This window comes from Symphalangus syndactylus, chromosome 1, assembly GCF_028878055.3.
Source record: "Symphalangus syndactylus isolate Jambi chromosome 1, NHGRI_mSymSyn1-v2.1_pri, whole genome shotgun sequence".
NCBI classification, from domain to species: domain Eukaryota; kingdom Metazoa; phylum Chordata; class Mammalia; order Primates; family Hylobatidae; genus Symphalangus; species Symphalangus syndactylus.
In genome coordinates, this window is record NC_072423.2 from 7594219 (window position 1) to 7612953 (window position 18735).

General features: G+C 56.0%; 1 protein-coding gene across 4 annotated transcripts in view; it reads right to left on the reverse strand.

The window, feature by feature from the left end:
* The window catches only part of NFATC1 (nuclear factor of activated T cells 1), a 129042-nt gene that overhangs the window by 91552 nt on the left and 18755 nt on the right, over positions 1-18735 (reverse strand). For all 4 annotated transcript variants that reach the window (XM_055295824.2, XM_055295806.2, XM_055295815.2 and 1 more), the window contains exon 3: positions 460-619. In XM_055295824.2, the coding sequence (XP_055151799.2) occupies positions 460-619 (160 nt within the window). The remainder of the gene's footprint in view (positions 1-459; positions 620-18735) is intronic.

An 18735-nucleotide genomic window follows, 5' to 3' on the forward strand; every position in this document is an offset into this window, starting at 1 on the left:
CCTCGGGGAGCACCTTGAGCCCTGGTGCCCCCCAGCACCCAAGGCCAGAGTATGGGATTCTGCAGGCCTGGGTGGGCCACAGAACCTGCATTTCTGAGGGCACCCCACCAGGCGAGGCTGGTGCTGCTGGTGAGAACCCCTGCCTCCAAGTTCAGAAGCTTTAGAGAGAGGAGAATCAACCCCCCAAAACATCCACACCACAGGGAGCATCCTCGGACACGAGAGCTGCTTTGGGCAAATCTGAAAACAATGAGAGAGGGCCTGCACGTGTGGAAGCAGGAGAAGCTGTGGCATGCTCCCATTCCAGCTCAGAGGCAGTGAGTAGCCGCCCCGGACTAACCACGACAGAGCATTCAGCTGGCCTGGCTGGGAGAGTCTAAGCACAGTTAGCTGTGGCTCTAAAGTTACTTTAGACCAAAAAAGCACCAAGTGACATGCAAGTCTGGCCGCAGTGCCTACCTGCACGATGGGGTGTCCCCCGGCCGACGCCTTCACGGCCCCCCGGCTGCCCTCCGTCTCGTAGTGGGCTCGGTGGTGGGACTTGGGCTGCACCTCAATCCGAAGCTCATACGGGCCTGAGTGGGACGGCAGCTGCCAGTCCAGGGCAGGCAGGGTCGGGCTGGAAGGGAACAGAGCAGAGGAGATGTTTAGCACCACAGAGACCTCGCCCAGGCCACACGTGCCCACGCTCACCCGTCGCCATCCTAGGTGGACACTTCATCGGCAAGCGCACGTCCTGACACGGAGATGGACAAGCCTGTGTCAACGCAATGCTTACTCATTATGACCTGTGGCCACGGCCTGGCCAGTTCTCTAAGACGGAAACATTTTCCAAGCACAACGTTAACACGCTTCTCTTCCTTCGTGACAGGCTTCTATCAGTTACTTAACCCTCTGGTAAGACAGGTTTTAGAACTCATTGAAAATATTTTTTAAAATCTAAGAGGTACGAGCTGTGGCCTAAGAACCAGGAAGTTAAAACCTCTCCTCGCTATGAACCAGCTATGTGGCTGCCATCGGACAGGTGACTGACTGGGCCCTTTATAAAATGGTGGGTTTGGAAGACGTGGTGTGTGCAACACTGCCAGCCCCCAAATTCCATGATTGCTGCAAGACAAACAGAAGGGCCTGACTGAGGGCCAGGAGGAGGAACCTGGCATCCATGGAAGGCAGTGGGAGCAAACGCAGCAGGGCCGGGTACGACGGTGAGGGCTTTGGGAGGCTGTCGGTTACTTTGCACAGAGGGACACGAGCTGCTTGACCTGGCGGGTGACAGGTGCCAGGGCTGTTCCCAGGGCCCACAGCCCAGCTGGGGGCTCCACGGCCCCTGTCCTTTCAGGAAATGAATGGCGTGAAACGCTAAGGTGAAGTCCTGCCCGTGCCCTCGGCATGAGCGTCTTCCCAACTGTGTTCTGTAGGAGGCCCAGGCAGACTGTTTCAGCCTTCCTGGAGGCTACACGGTGCACCCAAGGGATTCTTGCATCTAGGGGGTGGCCTGTCCCGCTGCACCACCATCCACGCAGGCACCACCTTCCACCCCATGCAAGAGGCCGGCACTTCTGCCATCAGAGTCCATTTCTGGGAGGGCCAAGGCTCTGTGGCCGCTGCAGCCCCGGCCCAGCCTCCTCTCCCGCTCAGTCTGTCTCCCCAACACTGCCTACTGCAGGGGCCAAGGCAGGTGGAGGATGCGGTGGGACCCTCTCTGGACCAGCACTGCTCGTCAGATCAGGTGCAAGACCCTGCGTGGGCAGAGCCAGCCCAGGGCCTGCCAACCATCCTCACCGCTATGTGGGCAGAGACCCAGGGCCCGCTGACTGTCCTCACCACCTACGTGTGGGCAGAGACCCAGGGCTCGCCGACCGTCCTCACCACCCACGTGTGGGCAGAGACCCAGGGCCCACTGACCGTCCTCACCTCCGTGTGGGCAGAGACCCAGGGCCCGCCGACCGTCCTCACCATACAGGCTCACCCCGAGCACCGTTGGCCGGGGCTCCTGAGGTCACCCTCCACACAGGGCCTGTGACTCCCACATCTTCAGAACCAGCCCCTCTGGCCAGAACTCAATTATTGCCTAGAGCTGCTGACCGTCATTCTACATCAGTTTTAAGTATAAGCCACAGAGACATGGGACATGCGGGGCAGCTTCTCGAGAAGGGCAGGTTCCGTGTGACGCAGGCTCAGAGCAGGGGCATCTGCAAGTTCAAGGAAACTGCCTCCCGAGCCCCCAGAAGGCCCCCCACACCTCAGGACACACTGTGACCCCAAAGTGACTTAAAAACAAAACAAGGGCCGGGCGCGGTGGCTCACGCCTGTAACCCCAGCACTCTGTGAGGCCGAGGCGGGTGGATCACGAGGTCGAGATTGAGACCATCCTGGCCAACATGGTGAAACCCCGTCTCTACTAAAAATACAAAAATCAGCTGGGTGTGGTGGCGGGGGCTGGTAGTCCCAGCTACTCGGGAGGCTGAGGGAGGAGAATTGCTTGAACCGAAGAGGCAGAGGTTGCAGTGAGCCGAGATTGCGCCACTGCACTCCAGCCTTGGCGACAGAGCGAGACTCCATCGAAAAAAACACAACAACAAAAAACAACAACAACAAAAAACAAGGCCAGTCACAGTGGCTCATGCCTGTAGTCCTAAAACTTTGGGAGGCCAAGGGGAACAGATCACTTGAGCTTAGGAGTTCAAGACCAGCCTGGGCAACATGGCGAGACCCCCATCTCTACAAAACAAACAAAAAGTAAAAACATGAGCAGGACATGGTGGTGCACATCTGTGGTCCCAGCCACACAGGAGGCTGAGCAGGGAGGATCCCAGCCACACAGGAGGCTGGGCGGGGAGGATCCCAGCCACACAGGAGGCTGGGCGGGGAGGATCCCAGCCACACAGGAGGCTGGGCGGGGAGGATCCCAGCCACACAGGAGGCTGGGCGGGGAGGATCCCAGCCACACAGGAGGCTGGGCGGGGAGGATCCCAGCCACACAGGAGGCTGAGTGGGGAGGATCGCCTGAGCCAGGGGAGGCTGAGATGGCAGTCAGCCAAGATCACATGTGCTTCAGCCTGGGCGACAAGGCAAGACTCTGTCTCAAAACAAACAAAATACAAACAATGGGCAGAATAAAAGACTCCTTTAAAGAGAAAAAACCCAGGAAGCAAGGAATCAACTACATAATTTTAAAAAATACAAACACCTAAAATGTTCCTTAATAAGACTACATATTTTGTGACATTGGAAGCTTCATAGTAATTTGAAAACTTAGAAATGGATTTATCCAAAGATGCACCTGGCAGGCTCACCACCTACCTCTGCTCTGTGGGGTTTTGGGCCCTGCGGGTGCCCGCTGGACCCCAACTCAGCCACGATGGCTTCCCTGACAGAGGAATCTCCAAGACGCAGCTTCGCGGGTTGTACTGTCAGAGCTGTTTCTTGTACTAAGAGCCTCTAGAGAAAGGCTTCTCTGCACAGAGCTTGGGGCCAGCTGTGAGTTTCTGGGGAAGGGAGAGGCAGCAGCTGCAGGGCTGGGCAATGAAGGGCCCCTCTGCAGTGGCCACACCCGCTCCTGGACAGGCAGGCACCAAACAAAGTCTCGGATGATGCAAGGCGGTGCCTGTCTCAGGCACCCTGTACCTATCTTTTGCTATGAACTGAAAAAGAAACAAAAAACAAAATTCACAGCCGGGCGTGGTGGTTCATGCCTGTAATCCCAGCACTTTGGGAGGCCAAGGCAGACAGATCACCTGAGGTCAGGAGATCAAGACCATCCTAGCCAACATGGTGAAACCCCGTCTCCACTAAAAATACAAAAATTAGCTGGGCATGGTGGCGAGTGCCTGTAATCCCAGCCACTCGGGAGGGTGAAGCAGGAGAATTGCTTGAACCTGGGAGGCAGAGGCTGCAGTGAGCCAAAACTGCACCACTGTAATCCAGCCTGGGCAACAGAGTGAGACTCCGTCTCAAAACAAAAAAACAAAATTCACGGTGAAAAAAACTGGGCTCACCGGATTCCCAGGAAAGTGAAGAGACAGAGTGAGAGACAGCGAGAGAGAGGAGAGAGGAGGGAAGAAGAAAAGAAAAGCCACCTCCCCCCCACCGCTGGGTTAAAGGCAGACACATTTCCTAAAGATAAGGCAGTCTAAACCACTCTGCAGCTGACTATTACATAAGAATAAGTTTGTGCAAACGCAGCCACGTGTCACTTTATGACGGGCACACATTCTGAAAAACGTGTCCTTAGGCTATTTTGTCATCATGGGAACTCATGTGAACCAACTTGGTGTGGCCAGTGCACACCCCAGCCACATGGCATGGCCCACAGCTCCACAATACACGTCTGCACGGTGTGTGGCTGCACTGAACACCGTGGGTGACTGCCCCACAGGGGTCAGGGTTTGTGAATCTAAACACATCTAAACACGGAAAAGATGCAGTAAAACTATGCTCTCACAATCTCACGAGAACCCTCATACATGAAGTCTGCCGTTGACCCGACGCCGCGGTGCAGGACTGCATTTGGCTCTGGAATCATTTGCAGATTTAGTGACACAGTGTGTGCATGGCTTACAGCAAGAATGGTTTACAAAATAAATATCATAATCCAGACAATTAAGATGATTGGTTTTGGTTAGAAATTTTCAGCATGAATTTGGCAGCTCTACAAATCTGTGTCTCTGGTTCAGACAAAAGAGCCCAAATGAGTGGGAAAGGAGCCTGCACTGCTGCGGAGACAGGACTGCTGCTGCCTGCACTCCACCCCACTCCACTCTGCGTGCTTCCTTCTTGGGGGTGACGCCTGGGGCAGCCGCGGGCAGGCGTGCTTCAGTCGGGGGTCTCTGACCAGCCCAGCCCCCGGAATGGCAACTCACTTGCTAAAGCCCTGAGCTCAGGACTGGGAATATTTCCAACAACTTCAAACTCATCTTCAACGTAAGTCAATTTTTTAAAAAAGTGACGCTCAACGCAACCAAAAAAATAAAAAAATAAAAAAAACTTGGGTGAAATTTGCATCCAACGTCCACCTGGTCAGGATGGTGACCGACGAACGTCCACCCGGTCTGGACAGTGACTGACGCCCACAGAGCCAAAGGATGTTTTTCTTTGTTTCTCTCTGTTTTTTTTTTTTTTTTTTTTTGAGATGGAGTCCGCTCTGTGGCCCAGGCTGGAGTGCAGTGGCGCCATCTTGGCTCACTGCAGCCTCCGCCTCCCAGGTTCAAGCAATGCTCCTGCCTCAGCCTCCAGAGTAGCTGGGAGTACAGGTGCCCACCACCGCATCAGCTAATTTTTTGTATTTTTAGTAGAGACACAGTTTCACCATGTTGGCCTGGCTGGTCTCGAACTCCTGACCTCAGGCGATCTGCCCGCTTCAGCCTCCCAAAGTGCTGGGATTACAGGCGTGAGCCACTGCGCCCGACCCACTGGGTGTATTTCTATAAGCATTTTTACAAAATGATGCATCTTAAGAAAATGAGATGGCCGGGCGCGGTGGCTCACGCTTGTAATCCCAGCACTTTGGGAGGCCTGAGGCGGGCGGATCACGAGGTCAGGAGATCGAGACCACGGTGAAACCCCGTCTCTACTAAAAATACAAAAAATTAGCCGGGCGTGGTGGCGGGCGCCTGTAGTCCCAGCTACTCGGAGAGGCTGAGGCAGGAGAATGGCGTGAACCCAGGAGGCACAGCTTGCAGTGAGCCGAGATTGAGCCACTGCACTCCAGCCTGGGTGAAAAAGCGAGACTCTGTCTCGAAAAAAAAAAAAAAAAGAAAATGAGATACATAATTTGGTACTTTGTCTTGTCTTTTTCTTTTTCTCTTTTTATTTCTTAGAAACAAGGTCTCGCTCTGCTGCCTAGGCTGGAGGGCAGTGGTGCAATCACAGCTCACTGCATTCTCCAACTCCTGGGCTCAAGGGATCCTCCCACCTCGGCCTCCCAAAGTGCTGGGGTTACAGGCACGTATCACCATACCTGGCCTTTTTATAAAAGAAAGATCACATTTTGAGCATTTTAGCATATTCAGAAACAATTTAATCACAGCATCCCATTTATCACAAGGACCATCCTCACTGTACTGCTGGGCTGTGGGCTGTTCCCCTCCTCTGCTGTTATAAACGCCAGCGACGCGAACATCCACACAACCAACTCCCAGGCCACATCTCCGGTCATGCCCTGAGCGCAGAACCACGGGTCAGAGGCGTGAGCATCATGAGGCTCCCTGGAGACGCCACAAAGGACGCTGCCAATGGGTCCAACTCACCCACCAGCGTCCGGGGTGCGCTTGGTCTTTGCCAATGTGATATATCAAGGCAGTTTTCTGGCCTGCTGTTTGCATCTTTACATGATAGTTGAAAACACGAGTGCAAGACTGAAAACAACACATTATGTACAAATAATATAAACAAACACTTCTAAACCAGCAGCAGTAAAACTTCTACAACATCCCCTTGATTTATTTCCTGTTTCTCACTAAAGACACCACAGGGCCTGGCTGACCTTCCAGCCTGCCCACTGGCCCCAAGCCAGCCCCCCACCGCACAGAGGCCAGCCGTCCAGCTCCCCCCCACCCACTGCAGAGGCCAGCTGTCCAGCAACCCCCCTCCACCCACCACACAGAGACCAGCCGTCCAGCCCCAATCCCCACCCGCCGCACCAAGGCCAGCCATCCAGGGAGGTTCACTGTCGCACATGCTGGCAAATTGGGCAAATATTGGTCCCCCTTCCCTGGGTCTATTCCATACAGTCTATAAAGTAAAACCCTGTGATTTCACAGACAATGGGACGTGGGTCTTTTTTTTTTTTTTTTTTTTTGAGACAGAGTCTCGCTCTGTCACCCAGGCTGGAGTGCACTGGCGCAATCTCGGCTCACTGCAAGCTCCGCCTCCTGGGTTCACACCATTCTCCTGCCTCAGCCTCTCCGAGTAGCTGGGACTACAGGCGCCCGCCACCACGCCCGGCTAATTTTTTTGTATTTTTAGTAGAGACGGGGTTTCACCGTGGTCTCGATCTCCTGACCTCGTGATCCGCCCGCCTCGGCCTCCCAAAGTGCGGGGATTACAAGTGTGAGCCACCGCGCCCGGCCTGGGACGTGGGTCTTAAAACTTTACGTGAAGGATTACGTCACGTCATGGCACAGAGACACCGGACACGTGGGTACACGAAGGGCCGCAGCCCCGGGACCCTCTGCCAAGACGCATTTAACCTAAGAACCCAGGACATGCTCCTTCCTCAACGGCCACAGCCGCACCCAGAGCCCAGCTCACGTGGCCACAGCTTCTGCCTCGGCTGCTGCAGACATGGAGCCCCCACCATTCCCAACCCAGGCCGGCAGGCTTCAAGCCGAAGACCTGTTTATCTTGAGCTCCTGCAGGCCTTCCCTGATGAGTCTGGAGAGTTAAGAAGGTACTAGGCAAAATGCAAGGTGCTCCCGGCAGGATCCTCCTTTTGGGGCCTTGGGCCAGGGCATGGTGGCTGCCATGGGGCAGCCCCGGGGGCCGGGTGGGGCATTGCCTCCCCCCAACTTCCTGCGAATCTGCAATGGCTGCAGAATCCAGTTTAAAAATGCTTCTCACTGAGCCAGATGCAACCTCCACACCCGCAGCAACACCCAGGGAGGCTGCAGCTGAGTCACAGGGGGGGTCTGGGCTTCCCGCCCCAGCAACACTCCCCAGGACTCCTGTGTTTGCCGCCCCTCTGGGGGTCCAGGGACGGTGCTCCCATGGAGGCTTCAGCTGGACACCAGGGGGCCCAGAGCTGCCAAGTATGAGCCCACAGGTCAAACGGAAACACCTGCCAGGCCCTGCGAGTCCCAACACAGGTCCCACAGCAGCGTGGCTCGTGGCTTGGGTCCTGCTGTCCTCATGCTGGGGTGGAAGTGGCGTGGGACGTGGCATGGAGGACAGTAGCCCCCGTGGCCTGGGGAGCCGGCCACACAGTCCTTTCCACGGGAGGAGCCGTTCATGCCCCTGAACCTGTGTCTCCCTCGCCTGGGAAGGGCGTGAGGGATTTTTTTCAGCCCAAAGCTCACAATAGAGATGCCCTCTGCGCTGGGACAGAGGGGGAGGAAAAAAAAAAAAAAGATATGCCGTGAAATGATCACTGTCTGATTCTAAATCGAAGGATTATCGAATTTTTTTTTTGAGGCAGGGTCTCGCTCTGTTGCCCAGGCTACAGTGCAGTGGCCTCACAGGATCCTTCCACCTCAGCCTCCCGAGCAGCTGAGACCACAGGCGCACCACCACACCTGGCTAATTTTTATATTTTGTGTAGAGATGGGGTCTCTCCATGTTGCCCAGGGCGGTCTCAAACTCCTGGGCTCCAGCAATCCTGGCGCCTCAGCCTCCCAAAGCGCTGGGATTCCAGGCGTGAGCTGCCACGCTGGCACAGGACTCATTTATCGTGGTTTATCTGTGTTTAAAAGTCTTCTACAGTGAATGGTGTTTGTTATTTGTACAACTAAAAAAATGAGAAACTTTGCTCTCAGGTCTTGTGTCTCAGCCTCTGCCCAGCTCCTCCACCGCCCACCTGGTGAAAGGGCTTCAGTTTCCAAAGAGCTGAGCCTGAGGCCCTGCCATGTCCCTCTCCCTTAGAAAGGCCACGTCCCCAGCATCTGAAGACACTCCTCGCGAGTTGCCCTCACTCCGCCGGTGAACGATGAGAATCCCAGAATCGTGCCCTCGGCGGCAGAAGCCCAGAGCCGAGGCAGTTCCTTTGTTTTAAGTGGTTTGGGTAAAATCCTTTAATTCTGATTTTCTGAGGGTTAAAGCCTGTACGTGCTCATTGCTTAGGTGAAAACCGTGAAGGCTTCTCGTGACTCCTGCAGTTTCAAGACAAACGAAGCGACAGACTCTGAACTCGGCAGGGCCACACCCGCCCACAGGACTCGACAGGAGCAGCTTAAGGAGAGCGAGGGTTTCAGCGTCCTCTCGCAGCCTCTCCTCGGCCAGCAGCCACAGGCCTCATAGCCATTTGGTTGTGTGGGGGCTTTTCCCTTAATTAAAAGAGAAAGAGAGTGAGAGAGAAAGACAGACGGAGAGACAGAGATGGAGAAAGAGAGACAGAGAAACAGAGAGACAGAGACAGAGAGAGACACAGACAAAGAGACAGACACAGAGAGACAGAAACAGAGACAGAGACAGAGACAGAGCGACAGAGACGGAGAGACAGAGACGGAGAGACAGAGACGGAGAGACAGAGACGGAGAGACAGAGACGGAGAGACAGAGACGGAGAGACAGAGACGGAGAGACGGAGAGAGGCGATCGGCGCACTTCTCCGACGTGAGGCAGCCTCTGGGTCTTCTGGGCTTGTGTGTCTGGAGCTGCCCCAAGACCACACAGCGGCCAGTGGTCAGGGGCCCCTCAGAGGCCAGCTTTGCCCCCTGACCTGTGCCGGCAGAACTCGGCCCTGAGAAAGTTCTGCCCGCCCAGGAGAGGTCGGCCTTGCTGGAGGGCAGCCCAGGGCCCGGCCTAAAGAGGCCAGGTGGGCCCGCACACGCCGCATTTCTCGCTGATAGGCGGCATCTGTACGTCACCCCCGACATGATTCCCGACCCCTGGCTGGGCCTGGCCGCTGGACGCAGCCTTCACCCTCCCACAGCCTGCCCCAGGAATGACCCCACAGACCACGTGGTTTTCTTCCATGACCCAAGACAAGGCCTTCCACAAAATCCTGCCCAGCAGGCTGGGGAGTTGGGGGAGGGCTCGGCAGCCCGGGCAACCTCAGGATTTCAGGAGTCGGAGGGGGGCCTGGGACCATTGCTGTCCCACCCTGGGGGGTCACCCAGAGGCCCCGGGCTCCTGTCCAGTGGGCTGGCTCCTGTGCACCCCTCCCTGAAGCCAAGGCCGCCTGACTCTGAGGCTGCGGGCAGAGCCTCCTCTCCACGTGGGACCCAAGCTCTGTGCCCATGGGAGGGAAGGCGGCCCAGAGGAGGGCATGGGCCTCACAAAGATGAAATCGGTGGACGAGAAGCAGGTGACTGGGGCCAGGGTGGGACCAGAAAGGTGGGGACACCCAGCCCGGCCCTCCTGCCCACCGGGTGAGGCTCAGGATGCAGGGGCAGTCCCTGCAGCCATCTGTGCCTTGGTCTCTTGTCCCAGGCGGTCCCAGGTCCAGCCCCTTCCACCAGGACAGCGGTGCAGGTACCAGCGGCCCATGGCCCACCCACAGTTCCCAGGACCGATGTGGCCACGCGCAATGACCCTGGGGCGGGATCTGCTGTCCCCGTCTGTCCTCCCCGAGGCCGGGCAAGTGGATCCTGGGTCCGCACGGGAGGCAGCCCAGGACGCCGCCTTTGGGGAGAAGGTGGGCAGCTGGGTGCGTGGGCAACCTCCATCCCCAGACAGGGAGTGCTATGGCTGCAGCCCTGCCAGCCAGATAAGCCCAGCCCAGGAACTCAAACCAAAGTCAAAGCCACAGACCGGGAGCGCGTGGGATCTGGGCTGTGAGGCCAGAGTGCAAAGGTTTTGTTTTAAAGGACACATTTGGGGATTTCATAAAAACTGATGGTGTCCCGCGGCTCCACCACACGGGATTGGAGTACAACCAGGACACAGACGCTTCCCTGTTCTTTGGAAAAATCAAAGTCATCCCCTCTCTACACGCTCCAACCCTCCCAGGTCCACCCCTGTATCTCGTGAGCCTCGCAACGGCTTTGGACACAGGCCCTGCCGTCCCACGCCCAGCAGCCCCCCACATTCTCCCCACCCCTCTATCTGCCCTGACCTGCCCCAGATGGGTGAGAAGCTGAGCTCAAGACCCTGAACCCCTGCCCCCGAGGCAGCCCCCAGCCCTCGCCCAGAGCTGACAGCTCCCTGTGGGCCTCCTCCCAAATGTTAACGTGTGGGCCAGAGCACGCTTTCTACAAAGCCCCCAATGTCAGCCTTACTCCCTCCCAGAAAAACTACACAGATGGGAGAAAGCACCTTCCGTGGCTCCCAAACATTCCTGGCAGCTCAAGGGTGGGAGAGGATGCTTGGGAAGCAAAAGGAGCCCGTTGGGAACCCAAGCTCAGCGGGAACGGGGCCTCCCTGTGGGATCCCAGCGCCCCAGGCAGCAGGCCCCACGCCGTACACCCTCCCTCTCCCTCACTCCCCTGCCCTCCGGGACAGTAGCTGCTGGAGCCGGGGGCCGTTGCATCTTCTCGGGTTTACTCCGTGGCTGGAGAGCAACAGTGTGGTCCGGAGGGCGGGGAAGTGCCCCAGGTCCCTGCCACGCCCCTGTCACCCACTCATCCCCAAGTTCCCACCAGGGACAGGTTCCAGTCACTGCACACGCGGACTCTTCCCGGACCCTAAACACCTTCTCAGACGTCTCCAGGGTCAGGGACCATCTGTCATTACTCAGAGGAAGTTTTGGCAGTGGGAGGCCTCAGACTGCACTTGCCGTGGATGGCTTATAAAACAAAAACAAAAACCAGAAATGTCATATTGCACAAGTTAATGTGGGGTGGGGCACAGATCAGTCATGGAACTGATTCTGTTTCTAGTGGTGCCAAGATGGCCCGGCTCAGCTCTCAGAGTTCACTCAATCGTCTCAGCTTGGACCTACGGGAAACATGGGGGTTTCACAAGAACTGACCACATTCTGGATGTTCACTGAATAGCAGCCTAGGTGATTCACGGGTAATACTTGGAGCTACAACAAATACAGTGGTTTCTCAAATCACCTAAAGGGATCTTTCAAAATAAGGATGTGTTACTCTCCAAGGACTCCTGTCCTGAATGTTGCCAAAACAAAGGATGCTCAGACTCTGACGCCTGGAGCTACGGAGCATCCTTGGCCCTCGGGGTCGGAGGAGACCCAGCACCAAGACGTGTCCAAGCTTCCAGCTTCGCGCTCAGCTGTGATGTCACCACGGGGACAGGACACAGCCCGCGGTGGCGGCACTGCCAAGAGCTGCTTCTTCAGCCCAGTAAACACGGAGTCGCTTCACAGCCCTCTCCTGGTCTCTGTGCCTGCAACGCAGCTTGTGGACAGAGACTCCGCCTTGCAGCTGACTCCTGGAGGCCACTGGGCCACGTGGACCTCAGGGCCCAAAGTGCTCCAATACCTGCCCTGCACCTGTCCAGAACCGAAACCTGGAGGCTTAACAGCTTCTTACCCTTCCCTTGATGCCTGGAAGTTTCCACGTGTCTCCATTTCCTCATCCACAGAAAGAGGCTGATCCCGGCTCTCCACCTCCACAGGCCCCGACACTGCGCTCCCAGACCCCTGGGGTGGCCCTTGCCTGGCACTGCCCCTCGCAGCCAGGGCTCCAGGCGAAAGCAGATGTCATCCAGGCACTATTGCCCCACGGACAGCCCGGTCTCTGGAAACACACTCAACCTGTCTGCCCGTGGGAGGAAGGCCCCGAGGGCCAAGGAAGACGTGATTCCAGGTCTGTGCCACATGTCATCTTGGTGTCAGGGAACCCTCGAGTTCTGGAACAGCAGCCTGTGCACAGGGAGAGGAGCTGGGGTGCCCTGCAAGCCTCAGAACTGCCGTGATGGGGGTCAGAGGGGACGAAGGCACAATACTGATTGTGCACGCCAACATCAGAACACGTTCCTGACACACATCGCAGCTTCCAGCGTAGAAGCGTGTGTGCGTTCCATGTTTCCCGTGAGAAAACGCTCCTCTCATAAACTAGAACCTCTGGCCCTGAGAAGCAGAATCAAGCTGCAGGTGGGTTTGGGGGTTCCTGGTATATGACTCCACGCGGGGCAAAGCCAACGTCTAGGCGGCCCTGCTGGAGGGGCCTCCCTCTTCCCCTCTGCAGCGACCTCGCCTGGAAACGCGTCCCCCTCTTCCCCTCTGCAGCGACGTCACCTGGAAACGCGTCCCCCTCTTCCCCTCTGCGGCAACCTCGCCTGGAAACACATCTGTCGCACAGCCCAGTGCTGATGGAACGCAGCATGCAGGCCACAGGGTCTCACATGGGAAACCTTGGGGGGTGCACACAGTGTCTGGTGTGGCCTTTACAACTACTGTCTCTACCAAAAGCTGACTAATCCCTGTGTGTCTAACCTAGCTTCCAGAGATATTCTGGAAGCACTTATAAAAAAGAAAATCCCATCATAATGTAGAAAACATTTTGCTCAAGAATCCAAGAAACATTAATTTGCACCTAAGATCTAGTTTTGAATGTGAATAACTATTGTCTTCCAACTCTCGACTCAGGTTTAATCCCGAGGCAGGAAGTCCCTGTAGGTCCCGGCTGCCAGAGTACCCACCACCAGGCCCACCTTTCTCGCTGCTCAGAAGCCAACGTTGGCGCAGGAGCAAATCCTGTTTTGTAGAGACCACAGGGTCACCGACGCACATCAGGACCAGATACTTCCTCCCAGCTGGGCCATAGGCAGCTTAGGAAATCTCAAAATTGGGAACCTGTAAAGGTTTCCAGCTCCCTGCCGCCCCCATGCTGTCTCCACGGGGGCATCTGAGCCAACCAGGCAGGTGCCGACCCTCCTAAGGTGGCTCCCGGGCACTCAGTGTTCGGTGAGATGGGGCAACGTTTCAGATCTCAGTGATCTGACTTTAAAACTCTGGCTCACGCCTGCAATCCCAGCACTTTGAGAGGACAAGTCGGGAGGATTGCTTCAGGCCAGGAGTTCCAGACCAGCCCTGCACAACATGGCAAGACTCTGTCTCTACAAAACATAAACAATTAGCCAGGTGTGGTGCCGTACGTCTGTGGTCCCAGCTACTCGGCAGGCTGAGGTGGGAGGGTCACCCGAGCCCAGGAGGTCAAGGCTGCAGTGAGCTGTGATGACACCCTGCACTCCAGCCTGAACAACAGAGCAAGACCCTGGCTCAAAAAAAAAAAAAAATCTGAGCAAAAAGCCACGTTGTTTTATCCTTTCCAGGAACAGAGCGCCTTCTCCTCCTCATGGCTGACAACAGACATGGACAGAGTAACACTGAGAAGGACCAGGGAGAAGATGCCCCAGCCCTTCCACACACACCTGGGAGAACGCACAGGCCCTCGGCTTCTGCAGCCTCCTCGCACCCTCACACCAGTCCTTCCCATCAGAAACTGGTGTTGCAAACCCCGCCCTCCAAGTGTCAGCTGTGAACTCTGTAACAGCAGAAACAAACTAAACAACGCAGGGAGAAAGCCGTGGGCTGCCAAATGCTACCGAAGTGGCTCAAGAAGGAGCAAATGCGGCCGGGCACGGTGGCTCACGCTTGTAATCCCAGCACTTCGGGAGGCCGAGGTGGGCGGATCCCGAGGTCAGGAGATCGAGACCACGGTGAAACCCCGTCTCTACTAAAAATACAAAAAAAGTTAGCCGGGCGTGGTGGCGGGCGCCTGTAGTCCCAGCTACTCGGAGAGGCTGAGGCGGGAGAATGGCGTGAACCCGGGAGGCGGAGCTTGCAGTGAGCCGAGATCGCACCACTGCACTCCAGCCTGGGCGACAAAGCAAGACTCCGTCTCAAAAAAAAAAAAAAAAAAAAAAAAAGAGCAAATGAGCCAAGACCAGGGTGCTCGTGCAATCAGGAGGCATGATCTTCTTAACTCTGAGCCTCTCACCCGCGGAGAGACAGACGCAGTGCCTTCTCCAGGGAGCTGCGGCTCCAAGGACACCACGGGCTGCGTAAAGCCCCTCGACTGGGCTCTGACCCCAGAAGGCTCCACATCTTGGTGACGAGAGCAGAAGGCCAGTCCAGGCCGAGGGTCCCCATGACACCTGCCCCCACCCAGTACAGGCCTCGTGACAAGAGGGCTGAGCTTGCCAGGTCTCCTGGGAGTCAGGGTCCCAGCACGGGTGGAGTCTGGGGTGCAGGCTGTGGGGTCTGCTCATCATGGCAGAGTTCAGTTCTGTTGGTGGTGACTGGGCGGCCCTGGGCAAGTGGCCTCAGCCATGTCCACGGTCGGGTGGCCGTTAAGCGCCTGACTGTGGCCCGACAGCTCCCCAACGCAGAGCGTCGCAAGGCATGGTGGGGCAGCACGCGGATTCTTCCCGCCATCACACAACGAAACTGCTGGCTCCCCCAACGCCCACAGTCTCCATCAACACCCCGAGCCCTGCAGACCCACAGGAAGGGGAGGAAGAAGGCAGGGTGCTGGGGGCTCCCCCCACCCCACGGCAGAAGGGACCAAGGGCGGATTCCAACATCGCAATGAAACTGGGTAGGCAGCTCCTGAATAGGACGCATCCATAGCACCACAGAGGACAGGCCCAGCCATCTCCCATCTCCCGCCACAGCCCATCTCCCATCTCCCGCCACAGCCCATCTCCCATCTCCCGCCACAGCCCATCTCCCACCACAGCCCATCTCCCATCTCCCACCACAGCCCATCTCCTGCCACAGCCCATCTCCTGCCACAGCCCATCTCCCACCACAGCCCATCTCCCACCACAGCCCATCTCCCAGTATAGCCCATCTCCCATCTCCCACCACAGCCCATCTCCCGCCACAGCCCATCTCCCGCCACAGCCCATCTCCCATCTCCCGTCACAGCCCATCTCCCATCTCCCGCCACAGCCCATCTCCCGCCATAGCCCATCTCCCATCTCCCACCACAGCCTGTCTCCCGCCACAGCCCGTCTCCTGCCACAGCTCGTCTCCCAACTCCCACCGCAGCTGAGGGCTTCCTGGGGACCGTCTGGCTTGCGCAAGTCACCTGCTGGCCTGCTCAGCCAAATGCAAGCTCCAGAGCCACCACTGTGAATGCCAGGGAGGCACATGGCCACGTTCTTCAAGACCCTTCAGAGCCAGCCCAGCCCAGTACCCATAGGAGGGACTGGAGACTCCCCAGGGCCTGACATGCATGCTGGGAGCCAGGAGGCCAGCTGAGGCCTGTCTAGCTCCCGAAACAGCAGAAAACAGCAGGACAGGTTGTGGGGGGGACTCCCCAGCAAGGCGTAGCAGGAACCAGAGCCAGGGCGACGTGGCTTCGAGGCTGGCTGTGGGTTGTGGGGGGGACTTCCCTCCCCAGAAAGGGAGGGGCTTACAGGGAGATGCAGTGGAAGTCAGTCCTGAGCCGTTCCAGCCCATGCCAGCGTTTTACAAACCATGGGGTGACTCGACACCCTCGGCTTCTTTGCTAACCGTCTTCCCAGGAGGTGATGGCAGCGGAAAGCTCAGGGAAGACCCCACAGCCACCACCTTACATGTCCTGCTATGGTGGGGTTCGGTACAATGCCTTAGAGATATGTTCACCATCACCCCAAAGGGCCCACCAGCGCCCGGGGACATGGAGGTCTGGACAGTTCAGCACCAGAGCCCAGAGACGGCCCCACTACAGGGCCTGGGAGCCCTCGAAAGCCTGCACTGTTCTCCCAACACTGCCGGGGCCCGAACCCCTCAGATACCAGAGCCACAAGAGCAAAGGGCATTCAAATGCAGTAGGAATCGCTCCTGAGCCTGGCAGAGGACTCGTGTCTGTGAAAGAGAAGACAGACTCCACCTGTTACTGCGCTAGGGGTTATCTGATCTTATTCCAAATTGTGATAAACTGTGAAACTTTCAGATAACTTATGAAACGCAAGAGAGTGAAAGTTTTCTCAGACCTTTCGAAACTAATAGTATGCATAGCAGAAAAGTGACTGATATTGCTAAAATCTTCAATATTGCAGCCCAAAACTTCATGTCTGAAATAAACAGGTTTTTTTGTTTGTTTGTTTGTTTTCAGACGGAGTCTCGCTCCTCTCGCCCAGGCTGGAGTGCACTGGCACGACCTCAGCTCACTGCAACCTCCGCCTCCTGGGTTCAAATGATTCGCCTGCCTCAGCCTTCTGAGTAGCTGGGATTACAGGCGCCTGCCACCACGCCCAGCTAATTTGTGTACTTTTAGTAGAGATGGGGTTTCGCCAATTTGGCCAGGCTGGTCTTGAACTCCTGACCTCAGATGATCCACCTGCCTCAGCCTCCCAAAGTGCTGGGATTACATGCGTGAGCCACTGCGCCCGGCCAAGAGATTTGAATATACATTATTGCACCAACCTGGCAGCTATTTCTGATCATTGAAACCAAGCAGACTTTAAGTACTTAAACATTGTTCATTAGCCCATCTCGCCCCTTAGAAATGCTTTTTCTTTATCTCGCCCCTTAGAAATTCTTTTTCTTTATCTCGCCCCTTAGAAATTCTTTTTCTTTATCTCGCCCCTTAGAAATTCTTCTTAAACATTCAGTTCTAAGAGGCAATGTTTCATGTGTAGAGATTGAATTCAAGGGCTGGGCGCGGTGGCTCATGCCTGTAATCCCAGCACTTTGGGAGGCCGAGGCGGGTGTATCACGAGGTCAGGAGATCAAGACCATCCTGGCTAACACGGTGAAACCCCATCTCTACTAAAAATACAAAAAATTAGCCAGGCGCGGTGGTGGGCGCCTGTAGGCCCAGCTACTCCGGAGGCTGAGTCAGGAGAATGGCATGAACCCAGGAGGCAAAGCTTGCAGTGAGCCGAGATTGCGCCACTGCACTCCAGTCTGGGTGACAGAGCGAGACTCCGTCTCAAAAAATAAATAAATAAATAAAATAAAAAGAAATTGAATTCGAGAATTGTGCTGTTAAAGTTACCATCAAATTCAGTCAAAATATCTCTGCCTTTCCAATTCCCCTACAACCTTGCCTCTACGAAGGCAACTCCAGAGACTGTCTGGGTGTGGACAGTGAGACACGTGGAGACACTGACAGGAACACTTTCCAGAGGCTGATGCCCAACGAGCGGATGATGTCGGCACAGACAGACCTGGACATGGATGCACATGGCCTGTGGCAGGCGCCCAGGTGGAGGAGGCCGAACGATGAAGGAATGAGGAAGCAATCACGTAGACTTTAGTTCCTGTAGGTCAATATGAAATCTTTAAAAGCCACCATCTGAGAACCACTATTTATAAATAACCCGCACAGCGTTCAACGTGCACTGTCACCCTGGCCTCGTCCAGACGCAGCCCCGCAACGCCTCCTGTTGAACCCTCAACAGCACGCGGAAACGTGCCCTGGGAGGCCACTTGCTATGATCACGGTCATTACCCCTGGAAAGAAGCAAGGTGGGAAGAAAACCACTCCTTTCTGATGTCAGAATTCACAGCTTAAGATTCTAATTTTTAGGGGGTATGGCAGGTGGCCTGTGATTCCTGTGCCAGTCCCCCCAAGCTTTGACAATAGACACATCATTCCGCTGAGCTCTAAAATAGCTCCAAACTCTAAAACTATCAAAGGTCTATCACCTACTCTTCCTAACTTCACAAACATTATCAAGGCTTCAATTGCAGCAAGAATTCAGTATCATTCTTTGACCACTGTGGACCTCTCAGAGGCTCTGCATAGGACCGGAGGCCACACGTGCTGAACAAGCAACAAACGGCCTCAAAGGACAACAGTCCTAGAAGGTCCCCGGGAAGGATGCACACAGCACACTTTCCACTAGAAAGCTTCTTCTGGCATAAGGACAGGATTAACAGAGCAGCAGTTCTGTATCACGGCGGGGAGAAGATGGGCATGTTGTACATTCTCCATCCCAAACTTCGGAGATAATTAAAAATACAGCTTTCTAGTTGTGCAGCCCGAGATCCTGGTGACGTTTTCCACGCCTGCCGGGGCTGCTGCATGTGACCAACGGAGAGGCATTCCTGGGGAAGGAAGTCTGGCCCCTCCAGCTCGCCGGTAAAAAACTAACATTTCATCTCTGCCGTGGCTTCCACTGCCCCGGGGCACCCGCTGACGAGGTCACTTGGAAACAGGGCACAAGGAACCAGGAAACATATTTTGATGTGGAACCAGAACAGTGGGAAAAGGTTAACTGAAAACCCCGGGAGCGA